A 22775-nucleotide genomic window follows, 5' to 3' on the forward strand; every position below is an offset into this window, starting at 1 on the left:
AGTATTCTCACCTGCCATTGAGCCCTTACTATATGCTTTTGATAATTTCAACCCTTATTCCAATCTAGCTATAGAAATCACTAAACAACTTGAAACAGTCTTACTCTAGTAAACTTTATCTAGCAATAATATAAAGTTTTAATTGCTGCATTAAGAGCAAATGAAGGTAGTAGCAATGTTTAGAGGAAAAGATTATACACTTAAAATACAGCTCACTTGAGCATGTTACCTCATGTGCAGTATCCCGATAAGCATGGCAGCCAAACTTGAACTGAGTCTTCCCATAATACAGCAACGACTTAACCGAGAAAGCAAATCAGCAGGTAGACTGGGTAGAAAATATATAAGCTGGACCAAACACTGCTGAGACTCTGCTGGGAGAACCACCACAGTGCCTTCTTGTGGATCTAGTGGGATAGATGGACACATTAAATTCAACTATAAAGATGTACAACACAGAGATTAAATTAATAAAGCAGATAGATTATTTTTACTTATGAATTCCAACATATCAATTACATGAAAAAGTTTTATCATAAAACATATAATGATTGATTAAGCTATTTTCTAAAGTAAAACATTGAGCATAACCATTATTTATTTAAAGATACATTTATTTAACACTGCAATAATTTTGTACCATCCAAGTGTGTCTTATTTGAAATAAGAACTTTCATGGGGGTAAAGGGATTGGATACAAAGCAAAACAGTAAAAAACAAGCACTTTTGCTAAACAGGGTCAATTACAGCATAATCCTAACCTAAAGCAAAAGATCTATTTGTGTGTGTATATACATGTACACATGTATACACACATACTCCTACATATAAGCAATACTGAAAACAGATTTTAAAATATACCCACAAAAGATGGAAACAAACCAAATGTCCTTCACTTAATGAATGGATAAACATAAGAGGTATACTCATTAAATGAAATACTACTTAGCAATAAAGAAATAAAATACTGAAATATGCTTCAACATTAAAGAATCCTAAAAACACTCTAAGAAGCCAGACTCAAAAGGCCCCATATTGCATAATTCCATTTATAAGAAATGTCCACAATAGGCAAATCCAGAGACAGAAATACAGATTAGTGTTTGCCAGGAGCTGGGAAAAGCGAGAATGGGGAGGGTCTACCAATGGGTAGTTTCTTTTGGAGGTGATAAAAGTATTCTAGAATTAGATAGCAATGATGTTTTGCACAACCGTGGGACTATATTTTTTAAAAAATTTCTAAACTGTACATTATAAAATGGCAAATTTTATGGGATGTGAATTACATCTCAGTAACAAATGTAAATTATATATGTATATATCGCAGAATGCTTTTAATTGATATTTCTGCCTAAAATATGAGATAGTTCTAGGGATCAGTAAGGCATATTAACATATGAAGTCATACAAGATATCGATTATGATTTAATAAGAAATTTCCCACCAAAGCTTCAAAGGAATTTAAAATACTTGACAGTTTTAAATTTGTGAATAGCAGGTAGTTTAAACAACTTAAGAATGCAAGAAGCACCTATAACCATTAAACTTCTAAAACTATTCTAATAAAGAATACTTAGTATTGAAAATTAATTTACCTTTTGATGGTTGATTTTGTTTTGGTAATTTAATCATGGCACAAGTAACTTACAATAATTTCAAGGAAAGGCAAACCTAAAGAGCTTCCCTTAGAAACATCTTTTCTAAATCAGGATGTACCAATGATCACCTATACAGTTAAGCAAACTCTTACCATAGATTCGAAGAGCCGTAGCTTGTAAACTTTTTAGTAATTCTTTATTTGCTCGTGCTGCAGCAGTTTGGATGATATCAATAAGCTGTGTTGAGAGTTCAGGGTTTCGGGAGCCAAGATGAGCAAGTTGCAATGGTAAACCAGCCAGCCAACGGGATAACACTTTACTACGATATCTAAGAAAGGCCAAGGAAGAACAAAATAAAGTATAATTTAAAGACAAGGAACATAAATTTAAACAAAAACAATTTTTAATCTAAATACACCATAAAGTGACAAGTCACCTGCAATAACACATTCACTCATTTAAACCTTTGAGAGCCTATGAAAATACTAGCATCATTTACTTAGTGGCAGCATTTTCTAGGTTTTACCCACTAAGTTTGGAGCACTAAATTATCGACCCATGAACCAAGAGGCCACTGGTTTGATTCCTGGTCTGGGCTCATGCTTGGGTTGTGGGCTCAATCCCCAATAGGGGGGCGTGCAGGAGAGAGACAATCAATTATTCTCTCTTCATTGATGCTTCTATCCGTCTCACCCTCTCCCTTCCTCTCTCTGAAATCAATAAAAACATTAACATGTACTATTTGTCCTAAGTAGTGTTAATTATTGCACTATATTAACTTATGGATACAGTCAATGTAGGGTGCTCCTGCACTAAAATGGCTTTGAACTTGTGTTATTTCAGTTCTTTAGTATACTTGCTAAAGCTCTAATGTTTCCATTAATCAGGTAACAGCAATCACTTTTGCTGACCTCAAAAAACTTAGTGATTTAAGCATGACTTCTGTCATCACAGACCTGAATTTAAAATCTCAGCTACCTCTATCACCCATTATTTGATTGACAACCACCAATTTATTTAACCTAAGCTTGTTTCCTTCTGTAAAATGAGAGGAGCAGTATCTACCCTTCATAGTAGTACTATGAGAATTATTCAGAAAAATTATGAAAAGTATTTGGCTTATAGTAAAGACTCAAATATATTCTAACAACTCCCTACACTTAACTAGGTATCCCAAATCTCTATCTTCCAAACATCTCTTCCAGACTGTCTCAAATAAACATCAAACTATCCATATCAAGAAACTAAATTCCTTAGTTCCACTCTTCTATTGTCTGTCTCAACTGATAGCACCAAACTAAGCCAGAAACTCTCATCTCTATTGCCCTCATTCTTTTTTTTTTTTTTTACATTTTTATTGATTTCAGAGAGAAAGGGAGAGGGAGAGAGATAGAAACATCAATGATGAGAGAGAATCATTGATCAGCTGCCTCCTGCACGTCCCACACTGGGGATCGAGCCCACAACCCGGGGCATGTGTCCTGACTGGGGAATCAAACTATGACCTCCTGGTTCATAAGTTGATGCTCAACAGACTAGGGCTCAGATCACACAGACTAGGGCTCAATCTCCCTAATTTTTATGAGAAGCAACGAAAGGCTGAGGCTGCTATAGGTTGTTCCAACTATCCTTTAGTTATAAGCAGACATACTCAAAGAGGCTTTTATCTGCTCAGTTATGTGTATAAAGATTACCGGCACTATTCTATATGCTTCTTCATAAAATTATGTATCATTTCGTAAACATAACCATCTAGGATTTAATCACCCTATCATCTTATTTAAATAAACTACAAAATTAACTCCGTGTAAAAAAGGCAAAGTAAATGAAACTTTACCTGAATCTGTAAGATCTCAGTTCTTCTTTTTGATAGATTTTACTGAAAAATTTCAGTAACAAAGTCCGAACTGGAAGGATAAGGCCTCTCTGCTGATACAATGTATAAACTGCCTTAATGAGAGACTCTGTAGCCTCTAAAAACATAGAAAAAAACAACTACTTATGAATCAAAAATATTTGGTCATCAGCCCCCAAATTCCTTAAAAGCACAGAGGGTAGTTTTCTTTATTCCTATAACAAAGCAGATCTTAGCCACAAACTGATGACTATCAATCGAAGTCCTATAGCAATGGCCTAATATAAAAGTCAAACCTACCAGAGATTACAGTATAAACTTTCCTAAGAGACAACAAACCTAAGTAGAGATAACAAAACAGGATATTAGAAAGGTGACTAAGATGGAAACCAAATGGAAAAGCTTTGTTTTTGAATGAGAAAATTAGTAAGTCACACTAAAAATGGACCAAGTGATGTAACTTCAAGCTAAGAAATGTAGAGAAAGGCAGGATTCATTCTATAAGAAAAAAAAAGGAAAAAGCTCCCAAATTCTAATCCAACATCAGAAAAGAGTATTTCTTCATTAGGCTCGATGGCATTTCCTCTTAGTAATATCTACCTCCTTTTATACCCATTCTGTAATCTATTAGAAATAGTATCAATTTGCTTCAGGAAGGGACCTATCCATTAAGAAAGGGATGCCGCCCTGACCGGTTTGGCTCAGTGGATAGAGTGTCAGTGGATAGAGCGTCGGCCTGCGGACTGAAGGGTCCCACGTTCAATTCCGGTCAAGGGCATGTACCTTGGTTGCGGGCACATCCTCAGTAGGGGCTGTGCAGGAGGCAGCAGATCGATGTTTCTCTCTCATCGATGTTTCTGACTCTCTATCCCTCTCCCTTCCTCTCTGTAAAAAAAAAAAAAAGAAAGAAAGGGATGCCCTGGACCATAAACAATTTCAGTGTTTAAGTAGATAATCCTTCATAACTATGCTAGCTACCTTTTATAGCTTGAATGTAATTAACTACATGGAATGTTTGAAAGTTATCAATTCAAATAGCATACATAAGAGCTCCTCTCACATAAAGATAAAGCAGCATCACCTACCTCTGTTTGGTTGTATCTGCATTAACCTCCAGGATACCCCGAGCAATCTGTTCAGCTGCTTACTATTTAGCCTAGAGCCATCTTCAAGGGTCTCTGTCACAAATTTTCTTATCATTTCTATCCAATAGGAATCCTTCTGCAAAGTTGAGGCATTTGCCAGAGAGACCATGATATCAGACAGTGTTAAATTCAGCAAGAGATGGTCTACATTATTGGAGAGAATCGTGCAATGCTTGATGCTAAAAACAAAGACATATTAATTAAGTTTGGTGTCTACCATGCCTACTTCACTTACAATCCTTAAATAATCACTGAGTCAAAGAAAACTATTTTTCTCCAGTATCACTTTCTTCAGGCTACTGTTACTGATAACATACTAATATTAGTTTCATTACCAGTTTCCTCATTATAAATGAGAGCAGAACTACATGACTTTTAAGATAATTACATAGTGTCTCTCCCAAAGCATCCACCTCAGCAAATTTTATTAAATTCATATTTATGTCATTTGCTATTTGACACTTGGATAGCACAAAACATTCACTTCACAGATTTAAAAAATAAAAAAAAAAACGATGTTCATAGGCTTAAAGTGACTTATTCAAGATCAGCCAAACTACTGCTACTTTTATTTCACACACACACAAATATATATAAAAGGCTAATATGCAAAGTGTCCCCTCAGGAGTTCGATAGCTTGCTAGGACATGCACTGACCACCAGGGGGTGGCACGTAACGAAGAAAGGCCTGATCACCACACAGGCCTAGGGACCCTACCCCTGCACCGGGCCTCTATATTAGGTATAAACACCTCACAGTGTAGAAAGTTCAAGTTTAAAGCTATTTATTTTCTCATCATTTCAGGTGAAGCAACTTTTCAAGTCTGTACAGTGGTAAAGAATCAACAATACCTTTTATTTGTTTCTTTTTTCCTGTGCTTGGTTATTTCTTTTAAGGCATATGGAAAATGACTCATAAAATGGTGTTTGAAATCTACAAGATAATTCTTTCGAAGCCAAGACTCCTATTAAAATGAGCAAAGATTAGAAAACCTGCTAAAAACAATAATTATAAATAACCAATAAAACTGTAAGCATAAATTTGACAACCTGTCAATATTCAACTATAAATTTACCATTAAAATACACCTTCTGGCCCAGCTGGTGTGGCTCAGTGGTTATCGACCTATAAACCAGGAGGTCATGGTTTGTTTCCTGCTCAGGGCACATGCCCAGCTTGTGGGTTCAATCTCCAGTAGGGGGCTTGCAGGAAGCAGCCAATCAATGATTCTCTCTCGTCCTTGATGTTTCACTCTCTCTCTCCCTCGCCCTTCCTCTCTGAAATCAATACAAACATACATATTTTTAAAATACAGCTTCTGTTCATGATATAATACATACATTTAAAAATCAGAATAAACTGTTAGAGCATCTAGTTTTCACCCACAGTTCTTTAGGTGCTTAATAATTATTTTTACTTGAATTTTATCTACTGTTCAAGAGAAGGAGAGAATAAAGATTGAAGAAAACCCTGAACTTGAACCACTAATACAATATTTATAAAATACACATATTTATAAAATACACAACAGTCTTCTACCTAGTGTTCTATTTATATCATAACACTATTCTCCATCAATTTCATTATTTCCTATTAAAGGTAGTCGACACTTCTCTAAAATTCTTCAGCAGTATTTGTGAATGTACCATTCATTCTCTCCTACCTGAAACACTGTCTAATTCCAGATCACAATACTTTTTTCCTCCCATCCAGAGGACCAACCATTTCATTTTTTCCAGACTGAGGGGTTTCTTGGGATGTGGGACTTGAGGTGCTAAAATAGCTGGTCACCATATAGCTCCTTAAGTGTCCTTTACTAGATTCTTCTCTTTCCTGGCCTATAAATGTAGTCCCAACATCTCCTCTTGGACTTCTAATAGGCATCTTAAATTTAACATGAATAAACTGAACTCCTCGCCCGTTCCCCAGCAGCCACACTGCCATTTGGACATGCATCATCCTTGCTCCTTTCCTTCACTATGCACATCAGCCTTTCTGCTGGCTTTACCAGAACCTAGATGCTACTTATCATTTCAACCACTAGATACCATTCTACTCCAAGCCACTTTATCTCCCACCTAGACTACAATAGCCTTCTAACTGCTCTCCCTGCTTTTCCTGCTGCCCCACATAAGTTAGTTCTCCACAAAGCATCCAGGGTGACCTTATAAACATAAGAAAACATAAATCACTCTTCAAAATAGTAATACAGAAAGGGAGAAAGGGAACAGGAATGTAGGTAGAGCAGAACTTTTCATCTATGGGATAGATGGTCTGAGTTTGGGCTCTACAAGTTAGCTAGATAGTGAGCCCATGTGAGTTCATTAGTGTTCTATGTGTAAATTCAACATATTAAAGTTAAATAAACATAATTCAGACTGTGTCACTCCTTTACTCAAAACCCTCCAATGTCTTTTCACCACCCTCAGGTTAAAATTCAAACTCCTCACCATGGACCACATGGTCTCATGTGATCTGGCCACTGTCACTATTTCTCCCTCATCTTCTACCATTCTCCTAGTACCTTACGTACACAGCCCTTCCTGCCATTCCTCTTCAACTTGTTCTCACTTCAGGGCCTTTGCCCTTGCTGTTCCGTATGCTCAGAAGGTTCTTCTCACAGGTCTTCACCAGACTTGCTTCTTCACTTCATTCAGTGGTACTTCCTGACTCTGTTCCAGCACATATTGGCTCCCCTGCTTTACTTTTCTCTTTCTTCCTAGTACTGGCATTATATATTTGTTTACCATCTATCAACCCCACCAGAAGGTAAGTACTGTGAAGGCAAGCACTTTGTCAGTCACATTTATCTCTGTACTCCCAGAGCCTAGACTAGCACCTAGCTCACTGTAGAGCAGTGCTGTTCAACAGACCTTTCTGCAATGATGAAACTATGCCTTATGTGTTGTCCAAAATAGTAGCCACTAGCCACATGTAACTATTGAACACTTGAAATATAGCAGTGTGACTGAGGACTTGAATCTTAACTAATTTAAACAGCCACATTTATAGACACTCAATAAATCTTTGATAAATTATTACACCTGACTATTCTTCACAAATTCTAACCCTTGTGGGAAAAAGACAATAGCTATGAGACCTAGAGACAAAAAGTAGCAAGCATTAAAATACAAAACTAAGACACAATGAAATTTCTATAGTGTGTAATTAGAACACTGACTCTGAGACTCCATTTAGGTTAATTTCACTCACACTACACCTGCAAGTACAGCTTACCTACAATAAAAGTAATGTTTAGCTGAAACCGGTTTGGCTCAGTGCATAGAGCGTCGGCCTGCGGACTGAAAGGTCCCAGGATCAATTCCGGTCAAGGGCATGTACATTGGTTGCGGGCACATCCCCAGTGGTGGGTGTGCAGGAGGCAGCTGGTCGATGTTTCTCTCTCATCGATGTTTCTAGCTCTCTATCCCTCTCCCTTCCTCTCTGTAAAAAATCAATAAAAATATTTTTTTTTAAAAAGTAATGTTTAGAGATTTTTCTGATCTTACACCCTTTGTCAAGATAAAAGAGCATACACTCAGCAAGTTCGTGTGTAGCTTCTTCTCTAAAACAAAAGTAGTATAAAAACAACTCAAGGATGGTTATTAGATCTTTAGTGTGATCCATTTCTACTAAACTTGGCAATGTGGCACAAACCAGAAGAGACTACTTAATCAGACATTTTTTATCCCTAGAAGTGGCCGCCAGGTACTAGAATGTTCCTACATAAACAATCTGCCATAAGCAATAAATTGTAACCCCACTGTGAATCATAACTAATGAAAATAAGCATAATAAAAGTTATGCATTTCACTTAATAATTTTTAATATTCAGATAACGCTCTCACAAAGCTATTTTAATTTGTTGTTTGGAGCAAAAGTAAAAAAAAAAAAAAAAAAAGATTACAATTAAACCCTAAGAATTTTTTGGAAAATGTGTAATTCCCCTTGCCAGGTGGCTCGGTTGGCTGGAGCATCACCAACCCCGTACACCAAAAGGTTTCAGGTTCAGTTCCCTATCAGGGTGCGTATGTGAGGCAACCCATGTTTTTCTTTCTCTCTCCCCCTCTCCCCACCCTCTCTAAAATCAATAAACATGTCCTCAGGCAAGGATTTTAAAAAGAAGAGAAAATGTATAACCAATTAGTGGTAATATGCTAATATCTAACCTGCCCATTTATGATAAAGGGTATCACTAAGAAAATAAAGAACCCGTTAGTTCTCACCAATTTGTGGTTTTCATCATGTTGTTTAGAAAGTTTCCACAGAAGGGAAATAATATTAAGAACTTGCTGCATAACCTGCAGTGGTTCTCGTTCTACACCATTTCCAACAGAAGTAGCTAGTTGTGGAGGAACAGCTTCAATCCAGCACTCGATCAGCAATGGAATTATTATCTCAATAAATCCTTTGAGGTTTTCAGTAGATGACAAGCCTTCATCCACACTGCCTAGTCCTCCAATCAGGTTCCTAATAAAGGATGAGAATGAAAAATATTTAGAGATTAAAAATTATTCCTTGCTTAATGTAAATCTTAAATATAAAGTACCAGTAAAATAAAGAACCATGAATTGACAATTATATTAATCAAGACTAGTAAGAAAAATAAAATTCTAAGATGACAAAGCCAAGAGGCTATCAAGCTTTACTTCTCATTAGGCTTTGCTAAAAATGAATAAATTAATACTTTCAAATGACTCCTCCCATCAGTAAATAAAACCAAATCATGAATAACTGTTATGAAAACTATGAAAGACAACTGCATGTCTTCCCACCATTAGTCATCAATTGTCAGCAGTTATAATTCAATATAGGAAAACTGATGTGGACATAACTGAAATCCTTCTTACCGTAGCCTGAACTGTGAACTGACATTTGGCTGTGAACCCCCATTTTCATAAACCTGGATGTGTTGCTGGTCGTTGGCATGTTCCTTCCAGTTGATAAAAATGGAGTTGCTAGTGGCATGGGGATTTTCTTTTTGTTCCTGAAGTCCTTCACTTTCTCTCAACCTACTGGATCCATCTGCCAAGGCCTGAAGGAATTTACTGAGTCTCACTAAGACTTTCAGCCTCCACTGCTGAGAAGTGAGTCTCCGATTAGGGTTTACAGAAAGTATCCAGGACTGGGATCTGTCTCTATTTACCAATCCTTTGGACAGCTGCTGATGAGAAATAAGTTCTACAAAATTCTTAAGCAATATACTGCTACGGCCAGTAATTAGTGCTGGGTACTCTTCCAGCAGAATGTCCAAAACTTTTAAAGAGTCCTCCTGAATTCCTTCAGTAATGTGAGTCATGGCACTAGAGAGATGGGCACTTACCAAAGGGAAAAATGGAGAAATTTGTTCAGCTCGTATTTTGGGGGCCAGGAATTGAAGAAGTTGAACTGCTGCTAATCGTACATTAGCATCTTTATCTGTAAACACAGCAGTAACTTCACTTAATATGTTTGAAAGGTGTGCATCAATTATAAATGGGTACTGAGATAAAAGGTCTTTAAGTCCAAGAAGAGCACTTTGTTTAACCCCAGCATTATAGTGATGCATCTGTGATAACAAATCCTATAAAAAAATACAAAAATACAGGTTTTAGGTATATATACACACACACTTATATATGTGCATTATATCATTTTCAAACAAACATGCTATCTAAAACTATTCTGATTAACTGACACTTCTTGGGGAAACTGCTTCAATAAGTATTTCTAAATAACACTTAGCTTTTATTAAGATCAGAAACACAGTTTTATCTTTAAAGTACTTCTAGACTAATACAAATATTACATAATTTTTGTTAGAATTTTCTTTTTGAAAATAACCTGCATGCAGACTTAGGCACACTATCATCACTACCATTTAAAGACCTACTATGTACTAAACATATGCTGGGTACATTCTCATACTCTTAATTTAACAGGCCCTTTCTATTTTAAGTGGTTTTTCAGGGTATATATATATATATATATATATATATTATATTTTTTTTTTTTTTAATTATAACATGTGTCAATTTTCTTTGTGGAATAATTTACATAATCTGTGAAAAAAACATGACTTCGAATACCTTTTGATATTATTTAACCTTTGGAGCTTAAAAGCAAAACTAGAAAACACATATCATCTCAAAGACTTGTTCACAAATATTCATTACAGTCAAAAAGTGGGAACAATCAAATGTCTATCAACGTTAAGAAAATGTAATATAACCATGCACTGGAATATTATTTGACAACACAAAAGAATTAAGTACTGCTCTGATATATGCTATAATAAGAATGAATCTCATAAATATGCTAATTAAAAGACCAATTACAAAAGACCTGGTATTATATGATTCCATTTCTTTGAAATGCCCAGAAGCAAATCTATGCAAATAGAAAGTGGATAAGTGGCTGCCTAGGGCTAGAGGGAAGGAACAGGAGTGACTTTATAAGAGTATGTATAGCATTTCTTTCTGAAGTGATAAAAAATGTTTTAAAATTAGATTATCGTGAGAGCATAACTGTAAATATTTTTAAAACCACTGAATTGTCACTGTAATGGGTGAATTATATATAAATTACATTTCAATAAAGCTGTTAAATTTTTAAGTAAAACTACTGCTCAAACTTCAATTAACTTCACACATTTATATATATATTATTTTATATATATATATATAAAAAGCCTAAGCGACTGAACGACCAAACAACAGAATGACTGGTCCACAGGTCGCTATAACACGCACTGACCACCAGGGGACAGACGCTCAACACACAGGATCGGGCTCCCTCCTGTCTGGATCGGGCCTGTGGGGATGGGGTCGAAACAGGCTATCTGACATCCCCCGAGGGGTCCCAGATTGCGAGTGGGCGCAGGTCAGGCTGAGGGACCCCACCACTGCATGAATCCGTGCATCGGGCCTCTAGTGAATCTATAAGCTGTGTTATAAGGGTTCAAAAAATGAGCAAGACAGAAGCCTATCTTATCTCATTGTGCTATAATAAATAGCTTGGAGAAAAAAACAGCTTGAAAACTGAAACTTCAAAAACTTGACATATCAAGGAGTAAAACACAAGGTATTTCCAAATGATATATTAAATCATCAACTAAGTATACAAGGGAGAAATCACTGTGGATTTAGTTGAGCAAGTCTTTCTGGAGGAGGTGGGAAAACTGCAGTGGCAGTATCAGACCAGGGTAACTGCAGTGGCAGTATCAGACCAGATGAACTCCAAACTCCAGCCATCAATAAGCCCTAAGAGTTAAAACAACTTCTCACAAAACCTAACTTTCTAGGTGATTTCAAAAAAAAATCTAATTTTATCAAAATAATATTTATGATTTACCTTTATGTTAAGTTTTCTATTGTTTGTTGGAAGTGTTCCATCCTCTTTGAGTTGCTCAGGCAGATGTATAGTCTTCGTTTTAAAGTTTGTAACAGTAGCATTTTCTAACTTGGGCTTCTTTTTACCAACTTTTAGTTTTACTTTTTGAAAATCATCTTGGCGTTTTCTTTTTTTGGTCATTCTTGAGTGCTATAATGAAAAGAATTAATTTAAAAATGATGGATAAAGACAAAATAAACTATGAAAGAATAAAGGTATTTTTCAACATTTACATTATCATTTATACCAAAGGTAATCAAGAATCAAGGCCAACAGTGAGTATACCAAAGGATCAAAATATTAAATGGAAAATACCTTTACCAAGTAGCAATAAAAAAAAAAATTAATTTAGCCAGGAGACTTGTAAAAGAGAAGCCATTAACAATAAGGCAACCGGCTTGCCCCTGATTTGTCAAGGTTTTTTTAACCATGGAACCTTCTGTAAAGCAATGTGCTAAATGGAAACCTTTTGAAATTTTCTATGGAGATGTGGCGGGTGAAGGCTGAGAGTGGGTTGGAAAGCAGCACAGAGTTCCTAAGATATCTTGTATCTACTCTGAACGTTAGCAAAACAAAGCCAAGTTTGGAAACAAAAGTTGTTATTTAATGAAGCCTGTAATGGGAAAAGTTTCATGAACCTAAGTTGGGTGCTTGAAAAATGGGTAAGATACAGATATGCAGCAAGGAGAGTTAATGAGCATTTCATGAGGAAAGAAAATGGTATAGATCAGGAGTAGGGGATAAGTCTGATATAGGCAAAAAAATGAAGATACCAGCATTTTGAACACGGGGGCAAGTTCATACTAGACATAAACATAATATAGTATCCAAAAAACAGGATGAAAAACAGTATAAAAGGAAATAAGTAACAGCGGGATAAGGAACAAGACCAATTAGGCCATTACTATAATAAATCGGACATGACCATGTCATCCTGACTTCCCCCTCTTCACCATATTCTTTCAACTTATATCCAAACCTTACCACTTACACACAAAATCTTTGATCTGTGCTTCCTACCCCCACTCCCCGGGCACTTCTTCCACTCTTTATCTCTAACCTAGACTGTTCAAGAGTTTTCCCACAGGTTTTATTGCTTGTTGAGTGTCTACTCCCTAGTCCATTTCTAAACACATGTGACCAAGGCTCAGGAGCTTTCGGGGGCTTCTCTAATCCCTTTACTGTGAAGGCCTTAGCTGGACATATCACGTCCTTCCCACCTCCTCTTCAGCTTTCTCTTCCTACAAGCTAACTTCTATCTAAAAAATGTCTCCAGTACCTAGAACCAGCTCAGCGTTTCTTGAAGCCTTTTCTACACACTACAAAAATAATGAATTCTACCTTCCACTGTATACCCCACTGGAACAGTACCTCTAAAATAAATAAAACATCTTCTGTTCTATCAAAATTATCCTATGCCTGGCTTTTTTTTTTTTTTTTTTAAGTTAATGCTATACATGAGAGTCCAAAAAATTTGAGTAAAATGAAGGTTTGCATTATTGGGAGAAAAATGGCTGGTGCAAGTCCAGCAGCTCAAGTTCCAGGAATCCAGAAGCCACTTGCCTATAAGCTATGGGTTAGGATTTGGCTATATAAGTTAAGGGCAGATTCTAGAGACAGAGTGATTAGGTTCTTATTAAGGCCACCACTTTCTGGCTGTAGTTAACCACTGTGCCTCCGTTTTTATCTACAATATAGGGATAATAATAATACATACTTCGTCATACAGTTGTTATGAGGTAGGATGAATGAGGAGGAAATGAGTTCATTATTTGTAAAACACTCAGAACTGTGCCTGGCACACTGGTAAACATATAAGCTGTAAGCACAAATATGTATGATTTCTTAAAGTATCTGGACTAGTACATACCAAGCACACTATTAGATGCATTACATACATTAGCATTCATTTCTCACAAAACCATGAGGGAAGGTGGAACTAAACCCATTTTAGAGATGTGGCTCAGAAAGGTTTGTTAGTCCTTTATTAGGAAGTTGAAGAGGGCCTGGCTGGTGTGTCTTAGTGGCTGAGTGTCGACCTATGAACCAGGAGGTCACAGTTCGATTCCTGGTCAGGGCACATACCCAGGCTGCAGGCTCCATCCCCAGTGTGGGGCGTGCAGGAGGCAGCTGGTCAGTGATTCTCTCTCATCATTAATGTTTCTTTCTCTTTCTCTCTCTCTCTCTCTCTCTCTCTCTCTCTCTCTCTCTCTCTCTCTCTCTCCATCTCCCTTTCTCTCTGAAATCAATAAATATATTTTTTTTAAAGTTGAGGGACCCATACACAAGACAGTTCTGCATAACCAGTTTTATATACTAGAATCAAGGTGAAAATTGGAAAACTGAGTAGAAAAAGGGCTCACCTTATTTCACTTATCCCATTCCCAAGTTTTCATCCCACCCACACCTCTTGTTATTCTAGTCTAAAAAAAAAACACAAAAACAAAACGGGTCAAACTTAAAAAAAAAAAAAAGTCCCTAATACTTACCTGGCCTCTTTTAATACCAAAGAAAAAAAATTTTAATTAAGCAAGTACACTTTGTGAGCGTTCCCTACAATTTATTAACTAGTATCAGAGATAAAAATAAATGGTATAAGACATTCAGGAAATTCGAATGAATTAACTAGCCCTCCAAATCCTCTGTGCTACCTTTAGACACTAAATACCTAATGGATATCCAACAGCCTGCAGTCAAGTTCATGCCATATTATCCATCATTCTGTAGTTGTTAACATTTGTGTTTTCCCTCGGTTAGGAAAATTAAGAGGGCTGAACGCCCTTCCTTGACTTCTTTAAGGCTGGTAAGATTATTTTTATGGTACACGGAGACCATTTCCATACTAGGAACTCAAGTTCCATTTCTGTTATTTTCACTCGAGATAAAAACTGTCATAGCACCGCACACCAAGCAGCCTGACTAAGCCACTTTCGCACCAGCGCGGACTGAAGAGAAGGCAGGCACGCCAGCTCCGGGGCTGCACACTCCCATGCCGGGAGCGCCTACGTGGGGGAGCCCCCAAACCGAACCTCACGCATTCCCAACGCCGGTCTCCTAACTGCAACAGAAGGGGGATCCTGGCGTATCAGGATTCCCACCAAACCGCATTCCAGCTCATTTGTCGGCCACCTCTTTTCCCTCCCTAACTTCCAAAATTCTTTTTCCCCCAAAGTAGGAAGGAGAAAGCACACTGCACTCAAGTCTCTGAAAATGTCCCCTCCAACCCCTTTTCCGCTCATGAGCTCCCCCAAACTCTACCGAGGGGTCCAATCGGAGACACCGCACTTCCCGTAAAGCCAATGCCCCACCCCGGCAGCTCGACAGAACCGGTGGCCCGGGCCCCCTCCACGCCTGGACGGCGAGTGGGAGACGACGGCTCATCCCCTCCCCAGGTCTTCAGTCTCGCATCCCAGAAGTGAACACCCCCTGGATGTGGAGGAACGATCGCTCCTTCTGCTCCCGGGCAGCGCGGTCAGGACCAGAGCCGGGGAGGAGGGGCCCGGTCCACGCACACGCGCCCGCAAGTCTCCCGGACCCAAACCGCGCGAACCCGCCCAGTCACCGGAGGCGCTTCCCACGCCCGCAGGCAGCCGCCTCCGCACGGCCCGGCCCGGCCCCCGGGGCGAGCTCCGCAGGGGCGCTCCAGCCCGGCGCCCGCGGGGCGCAGACCGGCCTCCGCCGGCCCTTGCCCGCCTGGGCCGCGGACAGGGGGGCGAGGGCCCCGCGCGCCGTCAACGCGCCCCGGGAGGGCCTGGCCCGATGGGCGCCGGCCCCTCACCTGAGAGTCCGGCGGGGCCCCGGGGCGCGGAGGCAGCGAGGAAGGGCGTCGGTGCAGAGGCCCTCGGAGGGACAGCGTGCGCCGCCGGCCTCAGCCTCTCGCTCCCGGAGCGTGTTTTCAAATCCCCGAGTCCTCACGCGGCCGCGTCTCCTTCCGCCGCCCGGAAACCAGGGCCCCTCCCCCGCCGCGCCCGCGCTCACGTGACTGCGACCCGCAGCCGCGCGCAGCCAGGGAGGCGGGAGCGGCCGCGGCAGGTCCCGCCCCCGGGAGGCGGGGGCCGGCGCCGGAAGCCCCCGCGCTGCGGGAGCGGAGGATGGAGAGCGCTGGACCCGAGCACAGAGCGGGGTGCGTGGTCCGGCCCTGAACTTCTCGCACCTGCGTCGGGGTGCTGCCCAGGTTACGGCGGGTAGACGGCTGCCTTCCTCCCTGCTCCAGACCACGGTGCTTCAGACCTAAAGGCACATCCGAAGAAGAATATACGTTGAATGGAATTGAGAAAAAGTTTCATTGGAACTGCAAGGGCCATAGAATCCCTGGGGACTGGAACCTGGATGGAGCAATTAAGAATCACGTGACAGAAGGCAAAATACACCTAGAAGCTGGAGCCTTAGTGGAGGGTTTTCCCTAAAGATTCCCGCTCCTGAAATTACTTTAAGCAATCTGATATACATTGTCAGGGATTTTTCTAACCTACCGTAAGTGGGCCCAGAGAAATTAAGGGAGAGATTAAAATGCCTAGGAAGGGGATGAGAAAACAAGGAGACTGGATCTTTGAAGGATACCCTTGCCCAAGATTGGCAGGTGGTGTGGAGGAAAGAACCCCAGTTAATGGATTTTAGACCTGGATTCAAATTTCTCTTTACAGCTTACCAGATAGATACACGACTGAGTAGAGTTGACCACCGTATGAGCCTCAGTTTACTGGGTAGGGATTCAGAGGTAACCTGAGATCCAAGCACTGAACACAAAGACGTTTTGCTCACCAATTTTTAAAGATCAGATTTCTTATAAACATTTCTGGATTTCTGTTTTTTCTTGAAAAAACGTGATTTATATGATCAGAGATAAAGTGGCAGACCAAGGTGCTCACCTCTCTTTCCTGGCAACACAGCCATACATCCATCATCTGCTTGAATCCACTGTAAATATAAACATTTGGGAGTCACCAATATTATAGGGTATTAAAAAGTATGAGACTAAATCAGAAAATGAAAGGCTTATTGCCATCCAGACATGTCCCCTGAACTCCACACTTATGTCTAACAGCTTATTCAACATTTCCTTTGGATATCACTATATGTCTCAAGGTCAACATGTCCAAAACGGAACTCCTGATTTTCCCCCTTAAATCTACTCTTCCTCCAGCTTCTTCATCTCAAATAGCAACTCCATCCTTCCAGTCTCTCAAGCCAAAGCCTTTGGTGTTTTTTTGTTTTGTTGTGGGGTTTGTGTGTGTGTGTGTGTTTTGTTTGTTTTTTTGGCCTGGCTTTTTTCTTTCACATCTCACAGTTAATCCAACAGGAGACTCTGTTTACTTAACCTTCAAACACATCCTGACTTCCCCTACTTGACACCACCTCCCCGGCTGATCTAAGCCATCCCATGCTCACTGTTAAAAGCTTCGGAGTAGGTCTCCCTGTTTCCACCATTGCAGTCTAGATAGTTTCCCCCTAAAATCTAATACCAGCAGTATGGCTGTGTGGTGACTTAAAAATCTAAGGTCAAGTCACTCTTTGGCTCAAAACCCCTCAATTGCTCCCCATGTCATTTGCAGTAAAAGCCAGTTCCCTATGATGGCCTCCAGGACTGCCGTATTCTGACATGTCCCTTAACCTCTGAGCACTCCTCCCAGCACTCTCTCCTTGTTCACTCTGCTCCAGCCTGAAGCAAGGTGGGCCTGGCGATGATGTAGCTGACAGAAGTAGTGGTGGCCTGGCTAAGGGAGCAGCCTGTCCTCAGGGAATGCAATCACATTTTCAAGAAAAAATAACACACCCAGAAATCCAGAATTGTGTATAAGAGATGTGATCTTTAAAAATTGATGAGCAGCCCTGAGCGGTTTGGCTCAGTGGATAGAGCGTCAGCCTGCGGACTTAAGGGTCCTGGGTTCAATTCTGGTCAAGGGCATGTACCTTGGTTGTGGGCACATCCCCAGTGGGGGTGGTGTGCAGGAGGCAGCTGATTGATGTTTCTCTCTCATTGATGTTTCTGACTCTCTCTCCCTCTCCTTTCCTCTCTGTGAAAAATCAATAAAATATATATTTTTAAAAAATATAATAAATAAATAAATAAAAATTGATGAGCAAATACCTTTGTGTCCGATCTAAAAACATGGTGTGGGCCAAACAAAATACTTATGAGCAGATTTCCAATTTATAGCCTCTGTTTTAAGAGATGAAAAGTATGTACGTAAAGATAGCCTTTTTTCCAACTCTACTAATGAACTCAGTAGGGCACATAATAAACTGATCACAGCAAAGCCGGCTTGGCCAGGGAGGTTTTCTGAAATGGTGATTGTGAGCCATTTTCTCATATACTTCCTCTCCTTTAAACCATTCCTTTATGTGTGTTAATTTTCAATTATAATATTTTTAAGTTTAGTAAAATAAGCATAACATAAAATTTACCATTGTAACCATTTTTAATTGTTCAATTCAGTAGTGTTAAGTACATTCACATTGTTATGCAACTGATCTTGAGAATGATTTAATCTTTCAAAACTGAAACTCTATACCCATTAAACAATTCCATTCTCCCTTCTCCTCACCCCTGGCAACCACCATTCTACTTTCTGTTTTTAATGAATTTGACTACTAGAGTTACCTCACATAAGTGGAGTCCTACAATATTTGTTTTTGTGACTGTCTTATTTCAAGTAACATAATTTCTTTAAGGTTCATCTGTGTTGTAGCATGTGTCAGAATTTCCTTCCATTTTAAAGCTAAATAATATTCCATTCTATGTATATATCTCATTTGGTTTAATCATTCATCTATTAATAGACTCTTGTGTAGCTTCCACCTCTGCTATTGTGAATAATGCTGCCAAATATCACTTTAAGACCCTGCTTTCAATTATTTTGGATTTAACCAAAAGTAGAATTGCTGAATAATATAATAATTCTGTTTATAACTTGTTGAGGAACCACCATACAGTTTTTTTATAGTGGCTATACCATTTCACATTCCATTCCAATTTTTCTACAGCCTCACCAACACTTGTTATTTTCTCAGTGTGTGTTTCTGAATAGTAGCTATCCTATCAGTGTGAAATGGTATCTTATTGTAGTGTTGGTTGCTATATCCCTAATGACTGGTAATAATGAGCATCTTCTTATTTTCAATATTAATTGCTCAATTAGTACATGTTAATTTAGAAAAGTATAATTTTTATCTAAATAAAATGAAGAAAAGAAAATTACTTCCATCACACAAGCATAGATACCCATTTCTACCATTTTGGTGAGATTTTATCCAGACTATATTCTACATACTCATAAAAATGAATGGGAGCATATTATACTCACTGTGTTTTAACCATTTAAAAGAAACTTAATGTCACTCTTAACTTTTCATTTTAATAAGTATTATGTACATGATAATTTGAAATGACTACATAATCTTTCCTTGTTTGAATTTACTGTAATCAATTTATTTTCTTTATTTTTTTACTGTAATCAATTTAACCAGACCCCCATTGTTGAGCAGTTAGGTTGTTTTTAAATTTGGGGCATTATAAATAGCCCACAGTTTTTTCTATTTGGGGTAAGGAAGGAGCAGGGAATAATCTTTTAAAATATTAACAATGCCAACTCAAAAAAATGTTAAGAGCCTTCTACATCTTTCTCCATTTGAAATTATTACTTAGGATTTGTGTTCTTTTGTCCTTTATTATATTGCTCCAACAACTTGGTCTATTCCTTGTCACTAATTTCTCTATTTGTTTTGGTATTGTGTTTCTCAAAAGTCTCTAGATTTGGATTCCTAGTCCTTTTTTTCTTCCCTAGAAGTCAAGTGAGTGTGGTTAGGACTATAATAATTTCTGAAAGAAAAGTTTTAGTTAATGGGTGGGAATAAAAATGTCCTTGCTGGAAGCCCAGTAGTAGACATAGAGCATACTTTCATGGCCATGGCCATGGCCATACTTACCTTTAGCAAGGCTGGGAAATGTAGTATAACTGCATGCTCAGGAAGAAGAGGAGACTGGGTTTTTATAGACAGCTATCATCGGCCACGCCCTCTCAGCCTTGTTCATGCTCCACACTGCTGTCCATGCTAATTATCTGAATCCCAAATCTGATCATGACATTCCCCTGCTAAAGAAACATAGGCAGTGGTTTTCTATCACTGAACAACAAATATTTTTATTGAGTACCTACTGTGTGCTGAACATTGTAGATATAATAAGGAAAATAAAAATTCTGTATTTGTCCTCCTGGAGCTTACAGAGGAGCCAAAATCTTGGGAATCATATGTGACTCTTCCTTCTCTCTCACCATTACACCCAGTCCTCCACGAACACCTGTGAATTCCACCTCCAGCCAGAGGACCTCTCTGCACCCCTCCTTCTCTGTTTCCCACCAGTGTCACTGTTCTAAATAGTCTTAAAAATCCTAAATTACATAGCTTATACATAACCAGATTTAGGGGACTTTATCAAATGAGCCATGAATGTGCAGTGTAGAGGGAAATGAAGCATTTAATTTCAGTTAATTTGTTGACATTATCCGTGTTTATGTTTATTCGCACTCTGCTCTTGCTTGAAGGTGTGAGGGAACTTTTCCAGGAATGCTCTCAGATCCCCCTTCCTCTGTGGAGTGACTAGGTTCTTTATCCATGCCTGTGTTCCCTGAGATTTCCTCCTCTATTCTTACAACAAACTCCCTTTAATTGGAATTGCTCGGATGGCTTTCTGCTCCTAGCCACCAAAAGATTCTTCAGTGAAACATTATTTTCATTTTTGAAGAATGTATTTAACATCTAAGGTAGGTATTGCATAATACTACATGTTTGAGGGTACCTATCATCCATGATGTAAAGTGCTTTGGCCATGCTCAGGCCCAATTTAAAGAAGAACAAGACATCTGTAATATCATTATGTTGCTGCTGTTACAAATTACCACAAATGTAGTGGTTTAAAACAATACCCATTTATTATCTCATGGTTTTGTAGATCAGAAATAAGCCAGTCAGAGAAAGATAAATATCACATGATCTCACTCATTTGTGGAATATAATGAACAACATAAACTGATGAACAAAAATAGAAGCAGAGTCATGGAAGCATTGAACAGACCGTCCAACCTATGAAGAAAAGTAGGGGTGGGGGAGGTTGGGGAGGGGGAGGGGGTAAGAGATCAACCAAAGGACTTGTATGCATGCATATGAGCATAACCAATGGACACAGGCAGTAGGGGGGTGAAGGCCTATGCTGGGGCATGGGGGTGGCTGGGGAGAGGTCAATGGGAGGGAAAAGGAGACTCATGCAATACTTTAAACAAAGAATTAAAAAAAAGAAGTTTGAAATTATGTCAAAGTTTTAAAAAATTTAAGTACATGTAGCAGTGAACTGCACACACACACACACACACACACACACACACACACACAGACACACTAGTAGCCAAATGCATGGATTTGTGCACATTGAAAGGAAATTAATTAGAAGGTGGCCAGCGGGGCGGGACTGAGCAAGATGGCCAGACACGACCTGGAGTCAACCTCCCTCAGCCCCTCCCCAGTCGGCAGCACCTGGGGCGGCACTGGGGCTCGAAGGGCGTCTGCAGAGTGAGCAGTGAGCAGAGTCCCTCTGGCAGGTGGGGTCCCTCGGCCTGGCCTGCAGGGACTCAGCAGAAACCAGCTCTCCGACATCCCCGAGGGATCCCGGAGTGCAAGAGGGCACTCTGCGAAGTTGCTGCCGTACAAGATGTGGAACGCAAATGCAAGTGGGCAGTAAACCACATTCAGGGCCAACAGTGCCCCAGCAACAACATAACCTACAGCCAAAGGTGGAACCATGCGCCCCGCAAGGAATCGGGCTCCCTCCTCTCTGGTTCCGGGGTGCATCACCCGTCACCCCTCACCTGAGAATCGCACTGCCAAGTCACTACAGCTCAGCAGCTCCTGTGTTGAGCATCTGCCCCGTGGTGGTCAGTGAATGCCATACCTACTGGCCAGTTGGCTGGTCAGCCTTTTATATATATAGATATATATGCATTTCATCCTCACAATGAATGATTAAATAAGTACTAATATTACCCAAATTTTATAGATGGCACAACTGAAATACAGAAATATGAAATAATTTTTCCAAGGTCACACAACTTTCAAATTGTGATGCAGAAAATTTTACCTGGTTGCCTGCCTTCACTCATTACACACTGCTTCTCCACATATAGCTTATTTAGGAGAAAAGCTATAATATGTGTATTGTTACCATATTTTATATATCTTTTATGAAATTCAGTTTATTGTGTATAAATAGAAAGAATTGGCCTGAACAGATGATCTTATAAATTTGGTACTTGTGCCCTTTGCTTTACCTAAACGTCCTGTTGCAAAGCTTTGGGTGCTGAGGTGTCATTTACCATCCTGGGTAATGGAGATAATTCCAAAGGAGGAAGGAGAACTGAAGGAGAGTTGTCATGTTAGGGCAGAGGGACAATATTCTTAGGTCTCTCAGCTCCAAACATCTGACCTACTGTTTCACAAAGAATGTAGCTGTTGTATCAATAAGAAATATCTGTGAACCATTTGCTACAGACAGGTGGTTTTCTTAATCTCTAGTAGTTACATATGTAATCACTTAATGTAAACAAATATGTAATTATATTTAATAAAAAAGAATAAGTAAATGGTGCAGACAAAGATAAACATGAGTTTGAAATTTTTTTTTTCGGGCTTTAGATTGTAACTGACATAAATATAAATGTGCAAATACTTGTGGGTGTGTGAAGGTGTGTGCTTATTAACTCAAAAATGTATTTTTTGTATTCGTGAAGATAGATGAAAGCATTTGTGTTTTCTGC

The 22775-nt window shown here is 39.3% G+C and overlaps 1 protein-coding gene across 3 annotated transcripts in view; it reads right to left on the reverse strand.

Moving 5' to 3' along the window:
• The window catches only part of TEX10 (testis expressed 10), a 30118-nt gene extending 14210 nt beyond the window's left edge, over positions 1 to 15908 (reverse strand). For 2 of the 3 annotated variants that reach the window (XM_054727474.1, XM_054727476.1), the window contains exons 1-9: positions 15749 to 15908; positions 11932 to 12120; positions 9450 to 10162; positions 8826 to 9069; positions 5451 to 5563; positions 4539 to 4777; positions 3436 to 3571; positions 1751 to 1926; positions 230 to 407 (exon numbers count right to left, since the gene is read on the reverse strand). In XM_054727474.1, the coding sequence (XP_054583449.1) occupies positions 230 to 407; positions 1751 to 1926; positions 3436 to 3571; positions 4539 to 4777; positions 5451 to 5563; positions 8826 to 9069; positions 9450 to 10162; positions 11932 to 12111 (1979 nt within the window). In that variant the 5' untranslated portion in view covers positions 12112 to 12120; positions 15749 to 15908. The remainder of the gene's footprint in view (positions 1 to 229; positions 408 to 1750; positions 1927 to 3435; positions 3572 to 4538; positions 4778 to 5450; positions 5564 to 8825; positions 9070 to 9449; positions 10163 to 11931; positions 12121 to 15748) is intronic. The other variant, XM_054727475.1, reaches the window with a different exon arrangement.
• Positions 15909 to 22775: the final 6867 nt, after the last annotated feature.

The sequence above is a fragment of the Eptesicus fuscus genome, chromosome 15 (genome assembly GCF_027574615.1).
Source record: "Eptesicus fuscus isolate TK198812 chromosome 15, DD_ASM_mEF_20220401, whole genome shotgun sequence".
NCBI lineage: Eukaryota > Metazoa > Chordata > Mammalia > Chiroptera > Vespertilionidae > Eptesicus > Eptesicus fuscus.